The sequence below is a fragment of the Hyperoodon ampullatus genome (genome assembly GCF_949752795.1).
Source record: "Hyperoodon ampullatus genome assembly, chromosome: 9".
Lineage (NCBI taxonomy): Eukaryota > Metazoa > Chordata > Mammalia > Artiodactyla > Ziphiidae > Hyperoodon > Hyperoodon ampullatus.
Window position 1 is genome coordinate 98,090,063 of NC_136922.1, and position 26,433 is coordinate 98,116,495.

At 38.7% G+C, this 26,433-nt stretch overlaps 1 protein-coding gene across 1 annotated transcript in view; it reads right to left on the bottom strand.

The window, feature by feature from the left end:
• TPK1 (thiamin pyrophosphokinase 1) overlaps window positions 1-26,433 on the bottom strand; it is a gene marked incomplete at both ends in the record, with an annotated part of 342,964 nt that overhangs the window by 175,473 nt on the left and 141,058 nt on the right. The window contains one exon of the mRNA XM_079711871.1: window positions 12,988-13,060. Within this exon, the coding sequence (XP_079567997.1) occupies window positions 12,988-13,060 (73 nt within the window). The remainder of the gene's footprint in view (window positions 1-12,987; window positions 13,061-26,433) is intronic.

The window sequence follows — 26,433 nt, forward strand, 5'->3', positions numbered from 1 at the left end:
TTTTACATCTTTATTGGAGTATAATTGCTATACCGTGGTGTGTTAGTTTCTGCTTTATAACAAAGTGAATCAGTTATACATATACATATGTTCCCATATCTCCTCCCTCTTGCATCTCCCTCCCACCCTCCCTATCCCACCCCTCCAGGTGGTCACAAAGCACCGAGCTGATCTCCCTGTGCTATGCGGCTGCTTCCCACTAGCTACCTATTTTACGTTTGGTAGTGTATATATGTCCATGCCTCTCTCTCACTTTGTCACAGCTTACCCTTCCCTCTCTCCATGTCCTCAAGTCCATTCTCTAGTAGGTCTGTGTCTTTATTCCTGTCTTACCCCTAGGTTCTTCATGACATTTTTTTCCCTTAAATTCCATATATATGTGTTAGCATACGGTATTTGTTTTTTTCTTTCTGACTTACTTCACTCTGTATGACAGACTCTAGGTCTATCCACCTCATTACAAATAGCTCAATTTCATTTCTTTTTATGGCTGAGTAATATTCCATTGTATATATGTGCCACATCTTCTTTATCCATTCATCCGATGATGGACACTTAGGTTGTCACCTGCTTTCTTTTTGCCCCCAGTAAAATTTTGGGCATTGCGTCTCGAATGAGCTTCCCTGGTGACAACACATCACACTTGTTACAATTTGATTAAGCATATCCTACGTGACTCCACTGGGAAAGGACTCTTGCAACTGGTGACTCATTTCCTCCAGAATTTTCCCCCCAAGTGCCTTTTCCCTTTGCTGATTCTGCTTCCTATACTCACAGCTGTGAGTTATTACAGTGAGAGGCTGACTATACGAGTCCCATGAGTCCTCTAGTGAATTACAGAACATGGAGGTGGTCTTGGGAACCCTCTAAACAAAGAGCTACAGAGATTCTTCCTCTACTAGGATGCTTGTATAAGCTTCTATTCTATAATATTCCTGTAAGTATCTAGATACAGAGATCTGGTCTTGTCCAGGTGCCATTCCTTCACACCCACTACAAATATGCCAAGGATGGACTTGCCCTCCATCAGCGCTCTCTGCCAACTCTCCCTAGAAAAGCAAGGATGTGGTGGGGCAGGAGTGGGAGCGCTGAAGGTAACCGTGGTGGAGGTTATTGTTCGATTACTCAGAACTAAGCAGAACCTGAAAAGGAAAACTGAATGCTCACAAAGAAAAGGAGGCCACAAGATTTCCTCAGCATGTGAAACTGATCCTCACTTCACTTTGAGAAAACTCCCTCCTTTCAACTAGAGGATTATGGCATAATGGCTAGAAAAGAGCACGGATTCTGGGACAAGAATGCCTGTTTGGAGCCTACTTAAACCATTTCCTAGTTGTGTAAGCTTGGGCAAGTTACTCAGCCTCTGTGCTTCCATACTCATCTGTAAAATGTAGGTGACAGTTCCAACCTAATACATTTTTTTTTTTTTTTGCAGTACGCGGGCCTCTCACTGTTGTGGCCTCTCCCGTTGCGGAGCACAGGCTCCGGACGCACAGGCTCAGCGGCCATGGCTCACGGGCCCAGCCGCTCCGCGGCATGTGGGATCTTCCTGGACCAGGGCACGAATCCACGTCCCCTGCATCGGCAGGCAGACTCTCAAACACTGCGCCACCAGGGAAGCCCCAACCTAATAAAATTTGATGCAAGGATTAAATGAATTTATAAATGAAAGTACATATAAAAGTGTCTGTCATATTGTGAGCACGTTAAAGCAATTGTCAGCTATTACTCTTTTCAAGGTTATATTGATTATTTCTCTCATCAACTTTTAAAAGTAGAGAAAACCTGAAATAGTACAACAAACTTATAAGCATCCCAATACATTTTAGCCTGTTGGAAACCAATATTTTACTTTAACTGTTAGTGGGTAAAGGGTAGCTTTTCAATGGTGAAACTCACTTGAGAAGTATAACACTAAGGTAAACAAAATTAAAATTTTGGCAAACTTACTTAGAATGATACTGTGCATGCTGAATTTCCAAGAGGGACACAGAGAATGTCAAATTTCACAAACTCATTTGATCACAGACATCTTTTTTATACCAAGTATCTAAAAGAAGGATTAGACACCTGAGTCATATAAACTTTCATGAGAACCTACTAATTCCTAGGGATCCCAGAAGGAATGACCAAGACTTCAGGTTGCAGGAGATCACATATTACATATTAATAGGGATAAGGAGGAAAATTATGATAAAATTGTTTTGATCAAGCTCTGCAAGGAAAGAACAAAGGAAGGAATACCCAACGGCTACATGTGGGGAACCGTGGGGGGAAGACGGATGAGTAGGGGGTTCCATGACCCAAGTGAACGAGGGAAGAGAAACAGTGACAGAGGCCCCAGAGACCAAAGAGTTAGAGAAGAGACAGGCTGGGCTGGCCCAGGAGTCACATGTGAGGCACTTGGGAGGGCTTAAAAATTTAAAGGGCATAGGCTCCCCCTTTTTAAATGCCTTAAGTATGTTACACAAATTCAAACAAGACAGGCTTTGCAAAATATAGACAATTTGAAAGGACTATGATTGAGGCAAGCCTAAGAATGAAGGTGTATTCAAGAGGCAGTTTCACATCATGTCCCCTGCCTGTCTCATCATTCCCTTGCTGAGATGCTAAAAGGGTAAAGCCTACCAAAGTGGAGAACCTGTCACTCAGCTGTCAGTGGAAACTGCCTGTCTATAATTCCCTTCACAAAGCCTTTATAGCTCAGCATATGTTAATTAGTCTTGATGCTTAAGCCTAAGAATTTATTATTCTCAGGGGATGTGTGTATGTGTGTGTGTGTGTGTGTGTGTGTGTGTGTGTGTGTGTGTGTGTGTGTGTGTGTGTGTGTGTGTGTGTTTCACTTAAAAAAGTATACCAATAAATGGAGCTGAGCTTTATATATTCATACAATTTCCTCTGTTTGGCATAAGAGTCAAACTTGCTAATGTTTTACAATTTCTCACAGTCCTGTTTGCCATTTTCTCTAAATTAATTAACTTTACCATGTCTAAAAGTTGTTGGCATGTGGCTGGGTGGAACTGGGAAAGAGACACAGCTAAAAGGAGAAAATAACAAGATACATGAGATTAGGCAGAGCCACGCAGATGTTTTTAACTGAAGATTAAAAACATCTGTGGAGGGCTTCCCTGGTGGCTCAGTGGTTGAGAGTCCGCCTGCCGATGCAGGGGATACGGGTTCGTGCCCCGGTCTGGGAGGATCCCATATGCCGCGGAGCGGCTGGGCCCGTGAGCCATGGCTGCTGAGTCTGCGCGTCCGGAGCCTGTGCTCCGCAACGGGAGAGGCCACAACAGTGAGCGGCCTGCGTACCGCAAAAAAAAAAAAAAAAAAATCTGTGGAGACTGTTAAATTTAAATAAAACTGAACCCAAGGCACTGTCAAACTCACAAGGATGCTATAATTAATTTTGATTATGAATCAAATCTAGGTTCATAAATTGTACACTTACGGAAATAAAATGATTAGAAATCATTTTAAAAGAAGTGTTACTGAGGATAGTTATTAAAAAGCTTTCAGTTAACTTTACAGAGTAAAACAAAATACTAACACTTTACATTAAAATAGTTATTTTAGCACTTCTAGAGGTCTCTCACATGTACAACATTATGTGACCACTACTACAAATATATGAAAAAGCCAGGGCTATATAACATAATTTAATTTGTATGCCTCGGTAAGACATCCATATATGCAAACTAACAACTCAAAAAATAATCTGCATAGTTAGTTCATGAAAACATTATCGCTTCATTTATAAAAACTTTAAAACTAAAAGGCTCACTACTGATAGCCAAGACTAAGTATTAAGTTATTTGACATCTCTGCCTAAGTAATATGCCTACCTATACCTCCCATCCACACTATTTGAGAATCAGTGTCTTTGTCTTTAAATTGGAATTAAAACACAAGCATTTCCTGCTTAACATCAGTAGTCCATTTAAGAAAAATCAGACATCCTATTCAAATGTCAACCAAAAGCCCGTTTCCCATTATTTTGACTGGGAGAAAATATATTCAAACCCAAATACTCAGTCTCCTAAAATGCAACTGAAACACATTTATAGAAGCAACAGACATTATGATGAGATGTAAAATGATGAGAAATTTTCTGCTATTAGATATAACATTTATGGCATCTTATATTTAACAAAAGGAGCACAGGTTAAAAAAGTTTAGACAGGGCTTCCCCAGTGGTGCAGTGGTTAAGAATCTGCCTGCCAATTCAGGAGACACGGGTTCGAGCCCTGGTCCGGGAAGATCCCACATGCCATGGAGTAACAAAGCCTGCGTGCCACAGCTACTGAAGCCCACAAACCTAGAGCCCGTGCTCCACAACAAGAGAAGCCACCACAATGAGAAGCCTGTGCACCGCAATGAAGAGTAGCCCCTGCTCTCTGCAACTAGAGAAAACCCATGTGCAACAATGAAGACCCAACACGGCCAAAAGAAAAAAAAAAAAGTTTAGACAGACTACCCTTGCCCATTGACTGAGTCTGCAGAAATGTGGGTATGGTCATGCCACTGTTAGATGACAATAGGAAAATATCATCAAGAAACACTGATTTAATAAAAGATATTCTTTAATAATTCATGTTATTTCCGAAAAATAAAAAAAATCTTATCTTTCCCAATTCTGAAAAAGATACAATGAAAGAACAAGGAGACAATAGTCTGCCTGGATCTCTGTCTCCACTCTTGCAGTTTACAGTGCTGTAGAATTACCAGCTGGCCTAGAATAATCTTGTTATGTCTCTAATAGAAAATTAGTGGCCTAGCATCAACTCAATGTTACTGCAAGTCTCACTCATCATTTATACTGGGGTTCACTGTATCTCTTCAACCAAGTCTTATCTTTGTAACTGCACGGCTAACAGGGTCTTTGGCCCACACCATGTTCCAATACTCTTGACCATCGTTAGGATACCATACCGTGTTCTTCCAGGATCTGGAAGAATTAACAGAGAAGATAATATCAGAACTAAGATCTAGAGGTCTATTTCTGACTTATGACGAGGGTAGTTTTCACCACCCTGTCGAGAACATGGCCTTGTGTTGATGGCAACAGTTTTCGGAATGCCAAAAGACTCATTTTTGTCATAGCACAAAGACGACGTTCTTATACTTACAGCCTACCCATGCCCTTGCTATCTTTCTGTTACCAAATCACCTTGGTTCTTCAATGTTCTACCTTGGCTCAATTCCATGTCCTATAAATAGATTTTATGTAATGTAATAATCTACCAGTTGGTTTGGTCATTCTTGGTCTGGCCCAACTACTGCAGTTCTACTCTTGCCACCCCAGAAATGCAGGTGAAAGGGAGTGACATGATGGAAATGTGAAGGGAGAGTGTTTGGTTCTCACACTGACCATTATCACATTGTTGGTGATACTGGCATTCATTCCCAGGGATGCTAAATACGTTGTGCAAAAAACAACTGTCCTGTCCAATAGACCAAAGATGTAATCTGTTTAAGAGCAGTAGTAGTAACTGAGTCCCAGTTTTAATAAAAAACTTTTATAGAAAACATGGACATTGATACAAGAGCTGTCTCTAGCTAGTTCTACCATTTTCCTTAAGTCATTTAAGCTTTATGAGCTTCAGTTTCCACATCATAAAATTGGGCTTAATAACACTGTTTAATTTTTATAATATTTTAAATTATTTTACATTTTTATCAGTATATTTACAACATATTGCTATCTTATATCCTACACAATTACACTTATGGAAAAACCTCTTTTTTGGTGACTTTCTAAGGCATTAATTAAATACTGCAACTAATTCCTTAACCTCTTAAGCATAAGGAAGCATTCTTTAAAACCCCCTTCCTATGTCCAGTAAAAACCCCAAAGGCTATATGCAACAGTAAAAGAATATCAGAAGTTACACGAGATACTACAGTTTCTTCAAAGGTCTCAGGAAACTGAAACACATGTGGGCATGACTGACAGAATAACTAAAAAGACTGAAATAGGTGACTTTAACCTTGAATCAAAGAAGCACTGACTGACTCAGATAGTGAAAAATATAAAGGAAAATAAAATATCAAGGAGAAAATCTGTAGGAGACATTCCTCATTCTGAGTTAATATGAGTGAACCAGGAAGAGACGAACTAAGACAAATGGGCAAAAGGGGAAACACGAAGATGTCACAGCTATCTGAAAAGGAGGCTTTACGGAATAAATTAAGAATGGCATACCACCAATAAAATGGACAACCTGGAAGAAATGGACAAATTCTTAGAAAACCACAACCTTCCAAGACTGAACCAGGAAGAAACAAAATATCAACAGACCAATCACAAGCACTGAAATTGAGACTGGGATTAAAAATCTTCAAACAAACAAAAGCCCAGGACCAGAGGGCTTCACAGGCGAATTCTACCAAACATTTGGAGAAGAGCTACACCTATCCTTCTCAAACTCTTCCAAAATATAGCAGAGGGAGGAACACTCCCAAACTCATTCAATGAGGCCACCATCACCATCATTTGGTTCTGATACTAAAACCAGACAAAGAAGTCACAAAGAAAGAAAACTACAGGCCAATATCACTGATGAACATAGATGCAAAAATCCTCAACAAAATATTAGCAAACAGAATCCAACAGCACATTAAAAGGATCATACACCATGATCAAGTGGGGTTTATCCCAAGAATGCAAGGATTCTTCAAAATATGCAAATCAATCAATGTGATACACCACAGTAACAAATTGAAGGAGAAAAACCACATGATCCTCTCAATAGATGCAGAAAAAGCTTTTGAAAAAATTCAACATCCATTTATAATAAAAACCCTCCAGAAAGTAGGCATAGAGGGAACTTACCTCAATATAATAAAGGCCATATATGACAAACCCACAGCCAACATCATTCTCAATGGTGAAGAACTGAAACCATTTCCACTAAGATCAGGAACAAGACAAGTTTGCCCACTCTCACCACTATTATTCAACATAGTTTTGGAAGTTTTAGCCACAGCAATCAGAGAAGGAAAAGACATAAAAGGATTCCAAACTGGAAAAGAAGAAGTAAAGCTGTCACTGTTTGGAGATGACATGATACTATACATACAGAATCCAAAAGATGCTACCAGAAAACTGCTAGAGCTAATCAATGAATTTGGTAAAGTTGCAGGATACAAAATTAATGCACAGAAATCTCTTGCATTCCCACACACTAATAATGAAAAATCTGAAAGAGAAATTAAGGAAACACTCCCATTTACCATTGCAACAAAAAGAATAAAATACCTAGGAATAAACCTACCTAAGGAGACAAAAGACCTGTGTGCAGAAAATTATAAGACACTGATGAAAGAAATTAAAGATGATACCAACAGATGGACAGATATACCATGTTCTTGGATTGGAAGAATCAACATTGTGAAAATGACTATACTACTCAAAGCAATCTGCAGATTCAATGCAATCCTTATCAAACTACCAGTGGCATTTTCCACACAACTAGAACAAAAAATTTCACAATCTGTATGGAAACACAAAAGACCCCGAATAGCCAAAGGAATCTTGAGAAAGAAAAACAGAGCTGGAGGAAGCAGGCTCCCAGACTTCAGACTGTACTACAAAGCTCCAGTCATCAAGACAGTATGGTAGTGGCACAAAACCAGAAAGATAGATCAATGGAACAGGATAGAAAGCCCAGAGTTAAACCCACGCACATATGGTCACCTTATTTTTGATAAAGGAGGCAGAATATACAATGCAGAAAAGACAGCCTCTTCAATAAGTGGTGCTGGGAAAACTGGACAGCTACATGTAAAAGAATGAAATGAGAACACTGCCTAACACCATACACAAAAATAAACTCAACATGGATTAAAGACCTAAATGTAAGGCCAGACACTATAAAACTCTTAGAGGAAAACATAGGCAGAACACTCTATGACATAAATCACAGCAAGATCCTTTTTGACCCACCTCCTAGAGAAATGGAAATAAAAACAAAAATAAACAAATGGGACCTATGAAACTTAAAAGCTTTTGCACAGCAAAGGAAACCATAAACAGGACAAAAACACAACCCTCAGGATGGGAGAAAATATTTGCAAACGATTAATCTCCAAAAGGTTAAAAGGAGATTAATGCCCAAAAGGACAAAGGATTAATCTCCAAAGTTTACAAGCAGCTCATGCAGCTCAATATCAAAAAAACAAATACCCCAATCCAAAAATGGGCCAAAGACCTAAATAGACATTTCTCCAAAGAAGATATACAGATTGCCAACAAACACGTGAAAGGATGCTCAACATCACTGATCATTAGAGAAATGCAAATCAAAACTACAATGAGGTATCACCTCACACTGGTCAGAATGGCCATCATCAAAAAATCTACAAACAGTAAATGCTGGAGAGGGTGTGGAGAAAAGGGAACCCTCTTGCACTGTTGGTGGGAATGTCAGTTGATACAGCCACTATGGAGAACAGTATGGAGGTTCCTTAAAAAACTAAAAATAGAACTACCATACGACCCAGGAATCCCACTACTGGGCATATACCCTGAGAAAACCATAATTCAAAAAGAGTCATGTACCACAATGTTCATTGCATCTCTATTTACAATAGCCAGGACATGGAAGCAACCTAAGTGTCCATCGACATATGAATGGATAAAGAAGATGTGGCACATATATAACAATAGACTATTACTCAGCCATAAAAAGAAACAAAATTGAGTTATTTGTAGTGAGGCGGATGGACCTAGAGTGTGTCATACAGAGTGATGTCAGAAAGAGAAAAACAAATACCATATGCTAACACATATATATGGAATCTAAAAAAAAAAAAAAAGGTTCTGAAGAACCTAGGGGAAGGACAGGAATAAAGACACAGACATAGAGAATGGACTTGAGGACACAGGGAGGGGGAAGGGTAAGCTGGGACAAAGTGAGAGAGTGGCATGGACATATATACATTACCAAATGTAAAGCAGCTAGTGGGAAGCAGCCACATAGCACAGGGAGATCAGCTCAGCACTTTGTGACCACCTAGAGGAGTGGGATAGGGAGGGTGGGAGCAAGATGCAAGAGGGAGGGGATATGGGGATATATGTATATGTATAGCTGATTCACTTTGTTATAAAGCAGAAATTAACATTCCATTGTAAAGCAATTATACTCCAATAAAGATGTTAAAAAATTAAAAATATATTCTTTATAAGTTAAGAAGAATAAATAACATGAAAATATTAAATATTTTTAAAATTAAGACAATGTATAAAAGTCATAAAATAAACTATTTCTCGTTAAAAAAAAAAGAATGGCATACCATATGCATCAAGGAAGTGGATCACAAGTAGTTGGACTATAACTACATATAATCAATGTTTATTGTATCTATATGTTTAATATTAAAACAGGTTACATGGAGCTATCAGCATGGAAAAATACATTGATAGTTACAAGTCACACTGTCCTTCAACTGAAATTTCAAATTACGTCTTTGGCATGAATCCAATGGTACATCATTGCTCTGTAAAATATGCAGTTTTCAAACTGCTGCACGTTAACTAACAAGAGGTATAAATTGTATATCTTGGTTCATATCCTGTGGACCATATGGAATTAAGCGGTAGACCAGAGCTTGTCTCTCTTCTTGTCCAAAACCCAGAGGAATAAATAACTAAGGGCTGTAGACATAAAGACTAGTGATTAGGTGGTTGGTATGTAACCTAACTTGAAGCAGGTTATGCATACAGAGACCTAATCGAAGCAAAATCGCTAATGGCTACGTTTTCTTCTTTCCTCTTACATATTGCTAATTAAAGACCAAGAACGCATTATGATGATATTAAAACATCTTTCTCATTGCCTAACAATCCAGTTTCCTCAGTACCAGGTCAGATAGCTTGGCAGCCAGCCGCCACATGGTTACCAATGATCCCTGTCTCCTGACATTGACACCCTTGTGTAGCCTGATCCCACACTGTACCAGGGTTGGTCTTTGTGACTAATAACAACTGGCAGAAGAGATAGTAAGGTGATATATCACTGATGAAATTAGGTTATAAAAAAGACCACTACTGGGCTTCCCTGGTGGCGCAGTGGTTGAGAGTCCGCCTGCTGATGCAGGGGACATGGGTTCATGCCCTGGTCCGGGAAGATCCCACATGCTGCGGAGCAGCTGGGCCTGTGAGCCACGGCCACTGGGCCCGCGCGTCCGGAGCCTGTGCTCTGCAACGGGAGAGGCCACAACAGTGAGAGGTCCGCGTACCGCAAAAAAAAAAAAAAAAAAGGACCACTATTTCTGTCTTGGGCTGGCTGTCTTGCATACATGTTTTCTTTTCCCTCCCTCTTTCCCCAGAAAGCAGCCTGCCATGCTGTGAGCAGCGCAATGGCCAGGAACTGATGTCTCCAACCAAGAGCCAGTAAGAAGTAACAGCCAGTAAAACCAACCAAGAACCACAGGAATACTCTTGGAAGAAATTTCTGTAGCCCCAGGGGTGCCTTGAGATGACGGAAAAACCAGGTTACATTATAACCTCGTGAGAAACCTTGAGCCACTACCGCCCTATTAAGTGACTCTCGTATTTCTTACTCGGAGTCCCTGTGCAAGAGAAGAACTGTTTGCTGTTTTAAGCTGCTAAATTTTAGGACAATTTGTTACACAGTAATAACTAACGAATACAGATGGCAAGAACTAGGGTATATTCTGTTTAAAAGCTGACAAACCAACTACTTGATATTTGTGCATTTTCAGAAATTAAGCAGGCAAACCAAGTAAAAGTCGCGTATAGTCACATAAACCTGGATTTTTCCTATAAGTCAATGATATATCTATTGGGGGAAAAAAGTCGTATGAACCAATGTTGGCTACGAATCGACTTTATGATTTTAACAAAACTTCAGCATTTTAAATTTCTTCCTTATTTTACTTTCTTCAATAGAGCCTCAGTTTCAGCTTCATTGGTGATCCAAACCAGGTGGGAAAAAAGTGTAATTTCCACTTTCAGTGGAAATAACCTCCTTTCAATTGTAACAGAGCAGCTTAAAGATTGCTTAAGGTGGAGATAACGGCTTATATGAATTGTGTGTAATGCTGCATTAACTTGTTGTCATTACCATCATTATTAAAACTGCAGCCAAACATTCGCCATGTGCTCTACAGGGCACATTAGCTTATACAAGACATCACTGATGCCCTCTAAGAACAGATCCAAAGAGTTCAAAAGCAGTGAGTTCTCATTGATACATGAAAAAAAAACAACCTAGATTGTACTATATCAACTTAGAAGCACGCAATTAGAAGATTCGGTTAATCTTATTTTTCAAACAAAATCTTAACAAATAGAAGTTAGCTTTGGAGGTTACAATCAAAAGTGAAGCAGGAAATATAAGAGAAATTCATCTAAAGGTATTAACTCAAAATTTTCCTTCACCCCTGAGCCATTCAGAAACAAAAAAAAGCTGGCTTCCCATGCTTTCCTGCTATTTCCTCATCCTGTCAGATTGACACCTGCAGTCTTGGCAAGCTGGCAGCATTCAAGAGAGGGAGAGAAGAGTCACATCGGGCCAGATCTTCAACTGGTTTCTGAGTCTGTTTGTCCCTGCCTCTCCTGCTGTTTCTTCTGCTCCCGAAAATATGATTAATGTCTATGAATTTGCAAGACTCTGCATTGTAAGCAAGGCTGAGGGCTTTCCATCCCAAGGAGGTTGAGGTATGGAGTTAATGAGAAGTGAGACTGCGGGGAATGAATAGAAACATGCCATTGTTAAAGTAATTGAGCATGAATATCAAACACTGACGTGGGAGCAGTCTTCATTTGCTGATGGAAAGGCTGATCAGCTGGTGGGTAGATGGGGTGTGCACAGATCTGCATTCACTGCTGGCCCCAGAATTTCCATCACAACAGCCTACACTTTATAACCTCGGTCACCTTGCTTCCTCACCTAGATTCATGTTTCCCTTTTTTCTCTTTCTTTTCTTTTTCCTTTTCCCTTCTTTCCTTCTATCCTCCCCTGCCTCCCCCTCCCTCCTTCCTTCCTACAAAAGTTTTCCTCTTTCTTCTTTATGAATTTATCTCATCCATCCCAGAGCCTTATAAAAGAATTTAAAGTTTCTTTCAATAACTGCTGTTCCTTTAAAAAATGCACAATTTACTAATGCCAGTTCAGAATAACACAGATGATGGTGTTGTGGGTAGAAGAACTGCTGAGGCTATAATTTTCATTTTAAAAACCCTGCATTGTCCTCTAAAGCCAGTGAAAGCTTGAATTATTAATTAGTATAAGACACTCCTGTGTCTTTTATCATTCGCAATTAGATCATTTGTATGTTCTTAAGTGGCAAGGATCTTTGGAAGATGTGCACAATAGTGACAAAATGAACACCTTAATAAGCTGTACATTATTATTAATTTCAAGCTGTAATGAATAGTGTTATTCAGAACAGAGTAGTTCTGTTCTGAATAACACTATTATTTCAGTAATAGTTTCAAGAAAACTAATATTAAAAAAAATAACTGGTTCTAAAATTCTAGGCACACACAATTAGGGATTTTTATAAAAATTCATTTACAAAGACGCTTTTCATTTACAATAAAATGGACAACATTTAAAGTACATCAATTGGGAATCGGTTAAGTAAAATACAATACATTCATTAAATGAAATTTAAAATGATGTGTGAAAAATACATAATTAATGAGGATGTAGACAACATAGTATATTTTTAATGAGGCATAAAAACTATAAACTCATTTAAAATATCCATGCTTAAAAGACTAAGCATTAATGTTTAACTGATGGTCATAGAAATTCCAAGATTGTGTTCCCACTTGTCATGTTCTAAATTTCCATTTGAATGTGTATGACAATTGCTAGGAAAAAACTTATTAAGTAACAAAGTAACCAAACAATGAGTTTCTCAATCCCTACACATACACCCAGAAAACCAGGGAAAAAACATAGGGAAAGCAATCATATGAGAAAGACCTTAAATATAGAAGTGTTAATGGTTTACCTTAACAGCGTAGTATTCTCTAACTTCAGGTCTAATAGAATCAAAGTCTCCACTGATGAATTCAGGCAGAAAGCTGAAAGAAAGAGTTTCAGGTAAGTCAACTATTTAAGGCTACTTCGTTGCTAACCTTTAAAACTATGATTATAAGGACCAGAGAGAGAGCTAATGTACTCAAAAGGAAAAAGAGAAAGAGCCTATTTTCAGAGTGAATGGGATGTTATGTCTTATACACTTAGTTTCTATACAGTACGATTGAGGGCAACTCCATGTATCCAACTAAGGCGTCAACTTAGTCTCACTTATCTCACAATATTTATCTTGTTTAAAAAAACATATAAAGGGGCTTCCCTGGTGTCGCAGTGGTTAAGAATCCACCTGCCAATGCAGGGGACGTGGGTTTGAGCCCTGGTCCGGGAAGATCCCACGTGCCGTGGAGCAACTAAGCCCGTGCGCCACAACTACTGAGCCTGCACTCTAGAGCCCACGAGCCACAGCTACTGAGCCCACGTGCCTAGAGCCCATGCTCTGCAACAAGAGAAGCCACCACAATGAGAAACCTGCACACCGCAAAGAAGAGTAGCCCCACTCGCCGCAGCTAGAGAAAGCCTGCGCTCAGCAATGAAGACCCAACGTGGCCAAAGATAAATAAATAAATAAATAAATAAATTTATTTATTTTTAAAATATAAAGATTAAAGAAGATTATTGGTTTAAAAAAAGCTCTCAATTCAAAACCCTATCACAAAGACTCATAGTCTTTGCATAGTACCTTCTACAAATATATACAAACTTTGATAGTATTTTACCCTTATAACAGTTCAAAACTTCCAGCAGATTTGAACTGAACAAATGATGATGAGGATTAGGCATTCTTTGTAGAGCAGGAGTCAGTCCAAAAACATTTTCTAAATATCCTACTGACATATTTATAGAAATAGGAATCTTCTAGATAGGTCTGCAAGACCACAAAGGTCACGGTTACTAAATAGAGAGAATTCCCCCAAATGCATGTTTCTAATTATATCACTGTTACCTTATTTCTCTTCCCTACCATTTATATTTTTTCAGAACTCATTTTGGAAAACCTACCTTACTGTATCTACATAAGCCATCCTTTACTATTTTTTACATAAAACATTGACATGACCTGGTAGAATTTCTTCCCACTGAAAACACCTAACTGTGGAGAAATAAAACTTCCCTGGACTTCTCAGAGCTCTTGCCAAACGCTCTTGCTTTCTGAGCTTCCGAAGTACCTATGATATAAAGACGAGAATAGTTGCTTTCCTGTCTTCCAGAAATATTCTGCTCTTCATATACCATAAAAATTAGATCTAGCTTTTTACCTAATTGTCCTGATTCAGAATCATAATATAACTTCTATATGTCTTCTCAAGATGGCCAAATTGTTACATAAGGAACCAGGTTCCTAGTTAAAGGGAGACTGAATATTACTGCTGGGCATGATATGTCAAAACAGATAAAGCCCCAGAACCTAGAGACATCTCTAGGTCATAAAAGCTAAGACACACGGAGCTATGTGGCTCCTGGAGAGATTTTACTGATATAAATTGTTAAGTCGGTTGGGGTTAAGATACAGGCCCATAAAATTTCCACCAGAGACTCTTTCAAGAGGGGAGAAGCAGAGCTGCCACCTCCCACTTAATAAGTTAAGGGAAAATATCCTATTTCCTTGTCTTTCACACATGGAGTATGCAGCTATTAGCACAGGACCATCGACCTATCATTGCATGAGCCAAGGGATAAAAACTAGAGCACAGGAATTGATGCAATATCAAAATATAACTGGAAGTGGTGCAAAAGGCAAGGAAGGCCTTCATATCCAAGAGGAGGCTGATAGGATTCCATGAAAGTTAAATATTTAATACTTGTTTCATCTAACTTTTATTAGAGGCAATAAGAACTCTGACTCAGAGCTTCTTGTGTACACATTCAGGATAAAATTAATAAGGAAGAGTATTTAAAAACCCATTACTAACCTTGTTCTATTCTACAATGTTTTTAATTTCTTAACCCAATTGTAAATAGTACTTCTTAGGTCAACTCTAACTAGTCTATGTTGGACCAACTCTTCTTTGATCTATACATCTTCTTAGGACTAAATGGTTAAGAGAAAATTCTACCACAGAGTTCTGTACCATATAAACTGCATAGTTTTGTCTTTTCATTAAACAATGATAGTTACTTATTAAAATTTTCAATCAATTGATTTCAGAAACATTCACTGAACATCAGCCATGTGCAAAAAACAACAGTTCTCTCAGAATAAGGCAAAACTGGGAAGTAAAATAGGTTTCTAAATCACCTTGCCTGGTTTCAACATCTTCCTACAAACTTGTCTCCTCAAAACGTCCCTACCATAGTATCTATGAATTTCAAAATTTCATTTTATACCTATTTTGGTAACTCCCTTATATCTTAATTAGGACTAAAGATAGACTATTAATTCACACCTCTTTTTTTTCTTCCTGTTGCAAAAATTAATTCATTTTCAAACTTTCTTTCAAATGCCTCCACTTACCACCATTAAACCATACACAAGTTAAAACGCATAAGGATCACAGAATATTCATGCTTCTTATGGTCTGAATGTTTATGTCCCTGCAAAATTCAAATTCATATGTTGAAACCCTAACACCTAAATTAGGAGGTGATTAGTTCAAGAGGGTGGAGCCCTCATGAATAGATGAGTGCCCTTATAAGAGAAACCCCAGAAAGCTCTCCCCCCTTCCATCACATGAGGACAAAGCAAGAAGACAGCAAGAAGACAGACTCTGACCTAGAACTTCCCAGCCTCCAGAACTGGGAGAAGTAAGTGTTTGTTGTTTATAAACCATCCAGTCTATGGTATTCTGTTATAGCAACTTAAAGGGATTGAGACATTGCTGGAAAGGATAAAAGAAACCATTCCTCCAATACCTCCATTATCCTTTTAAAGGAACTGAACTAAGAAGTCAAGCGAGTTTTGTGTGTCAAGTGAGTTTGGCCAGTACTTCACCATGTAAAGCAGTCATTTTAACTTAGGACTCTGGTTCTGTGCAGTCCAAATCACGTGACTTCCTAATAAGACCTACTCTATGTTCCTCCACAAATTTTAGCACCTCAAATATCAAGAATCAGTTTGGCAGTTTCCAAATACTACATTTTTTGACAATAAATAACATGAAAAATAAAAGCTGATAAACGTAGTCAGCTGAACATCTATCCCCTAGGATATATCATCTTAAAGAGTATTAGATATTTTTCTTACTCTGCAATTAATGAAGGAAAGCAATCATGTAAATTCACTTATATATTCATGTAAAATATTAACAGGAAAACAAAATTATATAAATAAAAGATAACCAACTTCAGTAAATTTTTAATATAATTTTCTCCAGTATAACATAGAGGCTTTTAAAATGAATGAGGATGCTTATTTCTAAAAAGACTCATAGCAAAAATATACCTGGTATACATGCTGAAATAACTAAAATAATTATAACATTTCCTGATATAATACACTAGTTTTTGAATCTTCCTGAAATGTGCTTTTGGACATTGCAATTAAAAGCCCACCTAACATTTTCTGAGGCACCTGTTGCCTAGGCACCTGGGCATTCTGAAGAGGTACTTATTGGGGATGACACTTCACAGATGTAGAGGAACTATATTATGATATAAAAGACAGTGTAGGGCTTCCCTGGTGGCACAGTGGTTGAGAGTCCGCCTGCCGATGCAGGGGACACGGGTTCATGCCCCGGTCTGGGAGGATCCCACATGCCGTGGAGCGGCTGGGCCCATGAGCCATCGCCACTGAGCCTGCGCTCCGCAACAGGAGAGGCCACAACAGTGAGAAGCCCGCGTATCACACACACACACAAAAAAGACAGTGTACACAGAAGATAATTTTCAAAACTGTTTGGAGACTGACTGCACATAGCAACTGATGAAGAGTAAATGGATTTGTGTCACCAGTGATCACATTTCTGTCTACTTCTGTGACTGATGTACGTCACACCAGTGGACCTCTTCTTGGTATCCTCAGTCTACCAGCACTGACTCGTTAGTATTAAAAGGCGTTACAAACTCCACAAAAATGGCATAGACTCTTTGGTATTTATATTTTAAATATTACTGCACTTGCTACTCACTAATGACAACATAAGAGATCAAGAAGAGTTGAGAGTAATTCATGAGCTAAGGATCCATCACATGTAATAACTGAGAGAAAGGTTGACACATATAGAAGACATACTTAACCATGGTGTGTTACCACACAATGACTGTCTTTCCTAAGACATTTTCTGACCACAGAGCCTTCTTTGCTCCCAAAGAAGATACAACCGCTCCCTTCCAACTTCCACAGCAGTGAATCTCTTACTTTCCATTTCATTTTAAGCAATTTTCGTAAATGTCTTTTAGCTTCTTCTAGACCAAGTTCTTGGAGCAGGAGATCTCCGATTGATCTTGGTATTCCCCAAAGCACCAAGTACACAGATGGTGACAATAATGTAATAAGTGAAAAGGCAGAGGAGGAGAAGCAGGAGGGGTGAGGGGATGAAAGGAGGAGAAGTGGGAGGAGGAGGGAAAAGGAGAAAAAGGAAGAGGGGCGGGGGAAGGAAGAGAGGACAAAAAGAGGAAGGAAGAAGAGTGAGGGGAGAGGAGGGAAAGAGTGGAGAGGAGGAAGTAGAAAAAATGGTAAAAAGGGAAGAAAAGGGCCAGGAGAGGGAAGGAAGGGGAAGGGGGAAGTGGAAAAGAACAAGGAAAGAAACCTTCAATATGCACTTCTTACTAGGCCTGCTCCCTAATTCTTAGCTTGTCCAAATTATTTCACTTCTCTGAGCCTCATTTCGTCTTATGTAAAATGAGGATAATGTGGAGTGGTTGTGAGGATTAAGAGTTAATACATGTAAAGGACTTAGAAAATGCCCGGCACACAGCAAGCAGGATTTAAGCCATTCAGTTAAAGTCAAAGTTATTACTAGAGAAGCTAAGTAACTTGCCCGAGGTTAGAAGGCTAATAAGAGCTAGAACCAAATTTCACACCCAGGCAGCACCGTCTTTATTCTCTAACAGCTGTGTCTACAGCCTCCCAGACACATGCATTTACGAAATGGAGTAAGAGTTTCTTATGGAGAAAGTTCTCTATATAACTGCATTATTCTCCTCCTGATTTTATTAATCAGTGTTAATTTGGTCAACCTGTATATATTAGAAAAGTATCACTGAGGCAAAGGAAAGAAGGATTTGTGCTCATTGCTAAATAAAGGATAGGGGCTTCCCTGGTGGTGCAGTGGTTGAGAGTCCACCTGCCGATGCAGGGGACACGGGTTCATGCCCCGGTCCGGGAAGATTCCACATGCCGCAGAGCGGCTAGGCCTGTGAGCCATGGCCGCTGAGCCTGCGCGTCTGGAGCCTGTGCTCCGCAACGGGAGAGGCCACAACAGTGAAAGGCCCGCGTACAGCAAAAAAAAAAAATTTAAAAAATTAAAAAAAAATTAAATAAAGGATAGGATCTTGATTAAAGGAATATGTTAGGAGGAGAAATTTTGAGAACATTGTTGAGAAAGAATATGGCTCCAGATACAAGAAAAAAATAATGGTATCCAATGTAAAGAAACAGGAATTGATCATTCAAAGGTTTGAGCTAATATTCTCTGCAAAACTGCATACTTAATTAATAGGCAGGAAAAAATCAAGGCTGATCTAAAATACAATAAGTAAAAATGGTACCACATTTTGACTGTGTTTATAGATACAATCAGGTTATTTTACTAAGTCCCTAATAAAGGTATCAAAGATATTTAATACAGACGGGCCCTGACTTACAATGGTTCAATTTAAGATTTTTTGACTTTAAGTGGTGTGAAAGCAATAAGCATTTAGTAGAAATCACACCTCAAATTTTGAATTTTAATCTCTTCCTAAGCTAGTGATATGACATACTCTCTTGGAGATGCTCGGCAGCCACAGGATCACAAGGGTACACGACTGACACACGATAATTCTCTTTTTCATTTTCAGTACAGTACTCAATAAATTACGTGAGACATTCAACACTTTATTATAAAATAGACTTTGTGTTAGATGATTTTGCCCAACTGTAGGCTAATGTAAGTGTTCTCTGAGTTGAAGGATTGCTGTGCCTGGCATAGGAAAATTTTCTTGCTACACTTCCATTAGAATAGGCAACTTAACTTCTCACAAAATCTTGGCCCTTATTTGAAATCTGCCCTACTTGTATATCCAACCAGAGGTGCATGGTAATCAAGCAGCAGTGTGAGTACCAAGTTACTCCATACCATAAGCTATCAATCCTTAGGTGTGCTCTGCTTATGCTTCTAGGTTTATGATTTATTTTAATGAATAGAGAAGTGGTAAAAAGAGGCACAATTATGAAATCATATGAGGCTTCGTGAAAGCATATTTCATTCTAGGCAGGAAACAAACAAATGAATAATTCAGTTCTGTAACTGAGCACTCTAACTCAAAATAAACAATGCATATTTTATGAATCAGTAAAAAGTTAAAATATATAGACAGCTACTACTGCCCATGCTATGGGAATTACCTCTCACTGTAACAACTTGGAAAATCAGACAAAATATGCTAAACAATGGTATTCAGACAGTGGAAAGCAGGCAGCTCAGGACAGCTGCTGTTAAAAAAAAGGGAAACAAATAAGATGAGCCCCTATTATTCCTCAGCTTTCTTTCTGAAGGCAATTTCTATCTCAGAGCACAATGAGGGAAAACTCAAGAGACCTGCGGCCTCCCTAACTTGAGGAGACCAAGATTAATTTTAAGGAAAGGTGAAGAGCCTGAAAATGCAGAAAATGGAACCATACAGAGAAAGAGAGCTCTAGAAAGCCTCACTCCTGGTGAGGATGCTATGAACACTGTTGAAATGATAATAAAGGATTTAGAATTTACATAAACTTAGTTGATAAAGCAGTGGCAGGGTTTGAGAGGATTGACTCCAATTTTGCAAGATGTTCTACTGTGGGTAAAATGCTATCGAACAGCACTGCATGCTACAGAGAAGTCATTCATGAAAGGAAGAGTCTGTTGATGTGGCAAACTTCATGGCTGTCTTATTTTAAGAAATGGCCACAGCCATGCCAACGTTCAGCATCCACCACCCTCCGCGGTCAGCAGCCGTCACCACTGAGGCAAGAACCCCCACCAGCAAAAAGATGATGAGTCACTGAAGGCTTAGATGATGGCTAGCATCTTTTAGCAAAAAAAATTTTTAATTTAAGATATATACATTGTAGTTTAAGACATAAGGCTATTGTGCACTTAATAGACTACAGTATGTGTAAACATAATTTTTATATGCACTGGGAAACTAAGAAATCCATGTGACTTGCTTTATTACAACATTTGCTTTATTGCAGTGGTCTGGAACCAAACTCACAGTATCTCTGAGGTATGCTTGTATTTATAGAACACTCCAGCCAACAACAGCAGGTATGGACATTCTTTTTCAACTGCACATGGAATATTCTTCAAAACAGACCATATTCTAGGCCAGGGGTCAACAAATTTGTTTCTTAAAGACCCAGTCAGTATTTTAGCTTCTGTGGGCTATAACGTCTCTGTCTCAACTACTTAACTCTGTCACGATAGCAAGGAAGCAGCTGTAGAAAGTAGGAAAACAACGGGCACTGCTGTGTTCCAATAAAACTTTACTTCTAGGCAGCTGACCTGCAAGCTATAGTTTGCCAACTCCTGCTATGGGCCAAAAATAAGACTTAATAGATGTAACGGGACTGACATCATACAAGGTATGTTCCATGACACACAATATTCTTTCTTTTCTCACTTGCTCAAAATCATCAACTGTAATCAGTACTTCCTGGAATGAAGTATGATCACTAGAGAATAAGCTATTTGAGACTTTAAAATCTCCATTTATATACAGAATGAAATTGTTATTACTTAAAAATCAATCATATGTCATTAAAGTAGCTTGTGGATTTCAATTTTTCTAAATATATTTTATCCTACTTATAAGTCACACTAGCTTAATTGCCCCACTAACTTATATAATTATGTATTATATTTAACATGTATTTATATATACATAATGCAAATATAACCAATTTAATTTTATAATATTTTATAGTTTAGGTGCACCTCAAATTTTGAAAAATATACATTTTAGAAAATAATTTTCTCATTGACAAATGTATCATTTCAACTGTGTATCAAGACCCAAAGTGTTACAGTGAACATTATTCTTTAAAGTAATAATTTAACAGCAATTTTATAAATCACATATTTAATCAAAAAGCTTAATATTTAATATAACATTTGGTAAGATGCTACTACAACTGTACCAAGCATATATCAGATGCTACTTCAGAAATCATTTTACTGCCTCCCAATGCTGGCAGTTTAATGTTATAGATGCAGGTGGTGAAATGTGTTGTCGGTGGCTTTCAGGACACATGGGAATGGATTTTTCTCTACACAGAAGGATAACTTGCGTCCTCCCTTGTGGCTTTGCTAGATTTTCAAAGCTCAGGTAACACTACATAACCAACCGGTCGTTTCGGGAGTGAGACTATTTCCATTCCAGAGAACCAGTTTACATGTTTAATTAATGACCTGTCGAGCTGGCACCAAAGAAGGACGAGATATAAAGAAGAAAAAAAATAATAAATTCAACAGCAAAATCTAAGGTAGAAAGATTTCAGAAGAGAAGTAGTTTTAAAATTTAATATCAACTCTATGCCCAAAACGTACTGTTTCCTTTGCTCCACAAAGAGTTGAAGAAAGATGAAAACACTAAGAAATGAGAATGACAGAAGTAAAATTTATACAATATTTGCACTAAAAATATGGAGACCAGAGCCTGCACATACTGAGTCACATAATACACATCAAAGACAATAAACAAGTCATTAAAAAATTTTTTTATATATTGCATATAACCTAGCAAGTTTCCTCTGAGGTGAATGATGTGTCAAGACCTAAACAATAGGTTTTGTGAAAAGACAGTTTTTCTACTAAATCATATTTATACAGTGGGTTTCCAGAAAACAAAATTTATAATATAAACTACACTCAAGCACATAGCGTCTTGTCATTTTATTCACTTCCGTCATTCCTGCAAGATGCTATTCTTAAAAGACTCATTATCAAGTTTTAGGATGGAAATGAGGTTTTTGGATAAGAGATAGAGAGACTGGGTCACGATTTATACAACGCTAAGTGCTGCCCAACTATGCACGTGGTGAGTACCATGATTTAGTGTGAAACTCTTCTAACAAGGCACCACATTTGAGGAACATCTATTCCTGAGACTGACTAGTCATTAAGGCATCTATAAAATGGTTCAATCCATCTTTTGAAACTTCCCTCTCAACATTCTCCATAAACAGGAAACAATTTTAATTTTGAAAGACTAAAATCAATATTTAAGTCTCAGAAATTTGATTTCATCTTAATACCACTGGTTAAGACAAAATAATAAGAACTAGAGTTTTAGACAGTTGGAGTTTGAGATTACAGAATATTTCAGTGCCCAAGCTCAGCTGAAAGTTGTAAATGCAGAGAGAGCGCTGAGGAGAGGTCAGAGGTAAAATGATATACTCGTGAATCTTCCATACATGGGATACTTAATTTATCAAAGATTTATTAAATATATACAATGTGTGCCACGCTGCAGATACCAAAGTTACAGATCCAAACAGTTCAAAATCTAAGCATGGATATTATAGAAGAGAATCACTGACACTCCGTCAATCACAGAATGCAACAGAAGAACACAGACTTGCCAGACTAGGGGAGCCGGCCAGTCAGAGAAAGGGAAGCCAAGGCTTGGTAACAGGTGATTCTGCATGAAAAGTGATAAACGAGTGAGATCATGACAAGAGGATGAGAGAGAAACATAATGCCCGCATTCAGGCAATGAAAAGAAAAAAAGTCGGAAGAGGTGAAAGAAAAGTTAGGAAATGAAGGAAAAGCATGTGTATATACTCCACGAAGTCACTTCCTCATTTCTTAGATGACAGCTGATGTGTCTTTCAGTCACCTGTATTCACATGTGGCTGGCGATGTTACCATCTTTAAAACACGGGAGAATGACTTAGTACCTCTTTTAGCTTCAGAACAGGGCTTTGCACACTAAATGCAATAAAAGTTGTACAATTAAATATTTCCTCTGGCTCTTAGTATTAGGTCACTTTCCCCTCCTGCCCTTTTCTGTAATTACTTATTTTCCAAAAGTGGTGAGGAGAGGAAAGGAATGAGAGAGGTTATTTGAATAGAAAGTAAGCTACAGGATTATTTTCCTAGAAGGCAGTAGTGGTAGGGGTGCAGGGTAATGCCAGAAAATGCTATGTATATTGAGGGGAATCATGCTAAGCTTGATATAATGCAGAGTGGAAGGCTTCATCTTGTCTTATTTACAAACATGAAAGAGCCCCAAAGCATATATACGGGTTAATGCCAATTCTTCACCTTAATATAAAAGGCTAGCTCACTGAGAGTGATTTACTTTGTGTAATTTATTTGCTTTATGCTTCTCTCTGTGATTCAGTGGAGACATGATACACAGAATTCAATAAATACAGTTAGTGATAAATGCCATTAGGGTCACTAATAGGTTGTCTGTTCCTCCCACATTTTCCAAAGCCAAGCATAATAAGCTGCCTAGCTAACCATTCTGCTAGTATAGTGTTTTTAATTCTTATTCTTCCTTTTCCCCCACAGCTTCCCTCATAGCAGGAATTAAACCTTATTTAAGAAAATGACAAAAGAATTTAAGGCATATGCTGACCTGCTAAAGTAAATACTGCATTTCCTATCCTTGCAAATTTCTGTTTTTACCTTGCTGCTTCTATCCATTATACATGAATATGTGAACCATTACCCTAAAAGACAGGGACTAGAGCTCAGGAATTTCTCTATAGCACTTAGTAATGATTTCTGTCTTACAGGAATCGGAAAGAATTGATAATCTGATGATAATGGCTTAGGTATAGGTCACCTTGAAATTGTAAAATCATTAGAAGATGAGTATTAACAAATGTAAAAAGCATATTATGGAAAACATTTAGAAGAAATATAAAAGACAAAGGGTGACCATCCCTGTTCAAATAAAGTTGACACCAACAGTTGATTCAAATAGAAATAAAATCAAATAGGAGAAATCAAAGATATGATACAAAGAGAAGGAATTTAAATGTGTTAATGTGTGTGTATGTATAATTTATCATCATTATATAGGTATGTATGTGTATATACAGCTTTTACATTTTCAAGCTTCAAAGCTTCCATATTGCTATATTGCTAAATCTAATGATCAATTCTCCCATGTTACTTTATCCATCAGAAGCACGTAACAGAACTGATTGCTCTCTATTCCTTGATCCCCTTTCTTCATTTGATTTAAGAACTATGGTTTCCTGGTTTTCCCTGTAAGTCACTGGTTACTCCTTCTCTGTCTACATGATAGTTCTTACACTTCACTTGGATTTAACACTGGAGTGCCCGCAGCTCAGCCCCTGGACCTCTTTCTTCTGTCTGCACTTACTAGTAGGTTATCTTACCAAGTCGTTTGGCCTTAAATGCCCTCTGTATACTGATGGCTCTGAAGCTTATAAGTTCCCTCAACTCCAGACTCAGGGATTGAACATTCTACTCAACATTAGATATAAAACAAACACCTCAAACTCCACACATGCATCACTGAATCTCTGCTCCTTTCCCCACCAACGCTGTCCCCCTTACAGTCTTGCAAATCTCATTAAACGAAAAATCCATCTTCTCTAGTTGTTCAGGCCAAAATCCTTAGACTCATCCCTGATGCTTCTTTTTTCCTCTTCATAACTGGTTTGTCAGCAAGTTCTATAGACGCTTCTTGCAGAATGTATCCTGAATCTTGCTCTTTCTTACCATCTTTCAAGCTAGAATGCTGATAAGACAGCGTAGACCAATCCTCTGCTCAATACTGCCCAACGGCTTCCCATCTCACTGAGAGTAAATCATTAGTATTACCTACAAAGGCCCTACAAGATCTACCCTCCGTTAACTTTCTAACCACTCTCCCCCTAATAAGCTTCCCCCTCATACCTGTGGCAGACGGTTTGCAAAATTATCCATAATTATTTTCCCCCTCCATCTATACTCCTTTTTTTTTTTTTTTTTTTTTGCGGTACGCGGGCCTCTCACTGTTGTGGCCTCTCCCGTTGTGGAGCACAGGCTCCGGACGCGCAGGCTCAGCAGCCATGGTTCATGGGCCCAGCCGCTCCGCGGCATGCGGGATCCTCCCGGACCGGGGCACGAACCCGCGTCCCCTGCATCGGCAGGCGGACTCTCAACCACTGCGCCACCAGGAAAGCCCTATACTCCTTTTTAAGGTGACTTTCCAGATCCTCCCATCAAGAGGTGCTAACACAAGCCTATTTCTCCCCCACCTGAATTTGTATTAACCTGGTGACTTATTGTGATTGACAAAATACAGTGGAAATGGTGATGGCTTGGCAGTTATGCACCAAGGCCTCCAATGGAGCTACAGCCTCCCCTTTGCTCTCCCGGAGCCCTCCCCTGTTGCCATGAGAAGAACTGTGGGCAAGCCTGAGGCTGAAGGATGGAGGGTAAGACAGAAGAGTCAGGTGACCCAGGTTATAGGCAGCCAACCTTCAAACATGTGAGCAAGTCCTGTCCCCAAGCTAACGTCGTGAGCAGAAGTGCCTACCCAACCTGCAGGACTGATGTGAGTGAGCCCAGATCTGCCTAGCTGTCCCCAGGATTGGAAACACCAATAAATCATTGTTGTTTAAAGCCACTAAATTTTGTGGTGGTTTCTTATTAAATGACACCATTCTCAGGTGTCAGACTGTCCACACAGGCATTCCCTCATTCCCTCTGCCTACACTGCTCTTCCTGTGGATTCCAAGTGGCCCACCTCTTCCCCTCCTACAGGTCTTAACTCAGAAGTCACATTCTCAGTGAGGCCTCTTCCCTTTAATTTCTACCACCCTACCACAAAATATGCTACCCCTTCTCCTGCTTTTCTGTTCTCCGTATCACTAGTAACATACTTTGTATTTTCATTATTTATCTGACTTCTTATCTAACTCCATGAAACTTCAAGGAAGTCAGGCATTCTGTTCCCTGCTGCATCCCCCAATTCCTACAATAATGTCTTCCATATGGAATGACTGTATAATACAAAACATGCTAAAATAATTGAACATAATTTCCTGCATCACACAGCAATAAATTAACAAAGCTGGCAAGAGTGGAGAGAAATGTATAAGATCTTACATTGTTGATAAAAGCACAGATAAGCACAAATATTATGGAAAGCAAACTATCAACCTGAATTTAAAATTTTTAATTCATAAGTTTTGACCTCATATCCAAATTCCCGGGAATCTATTTTAAGAGCCAGGAACGTGTACAAAGTTTTACTTACAAAACTTATC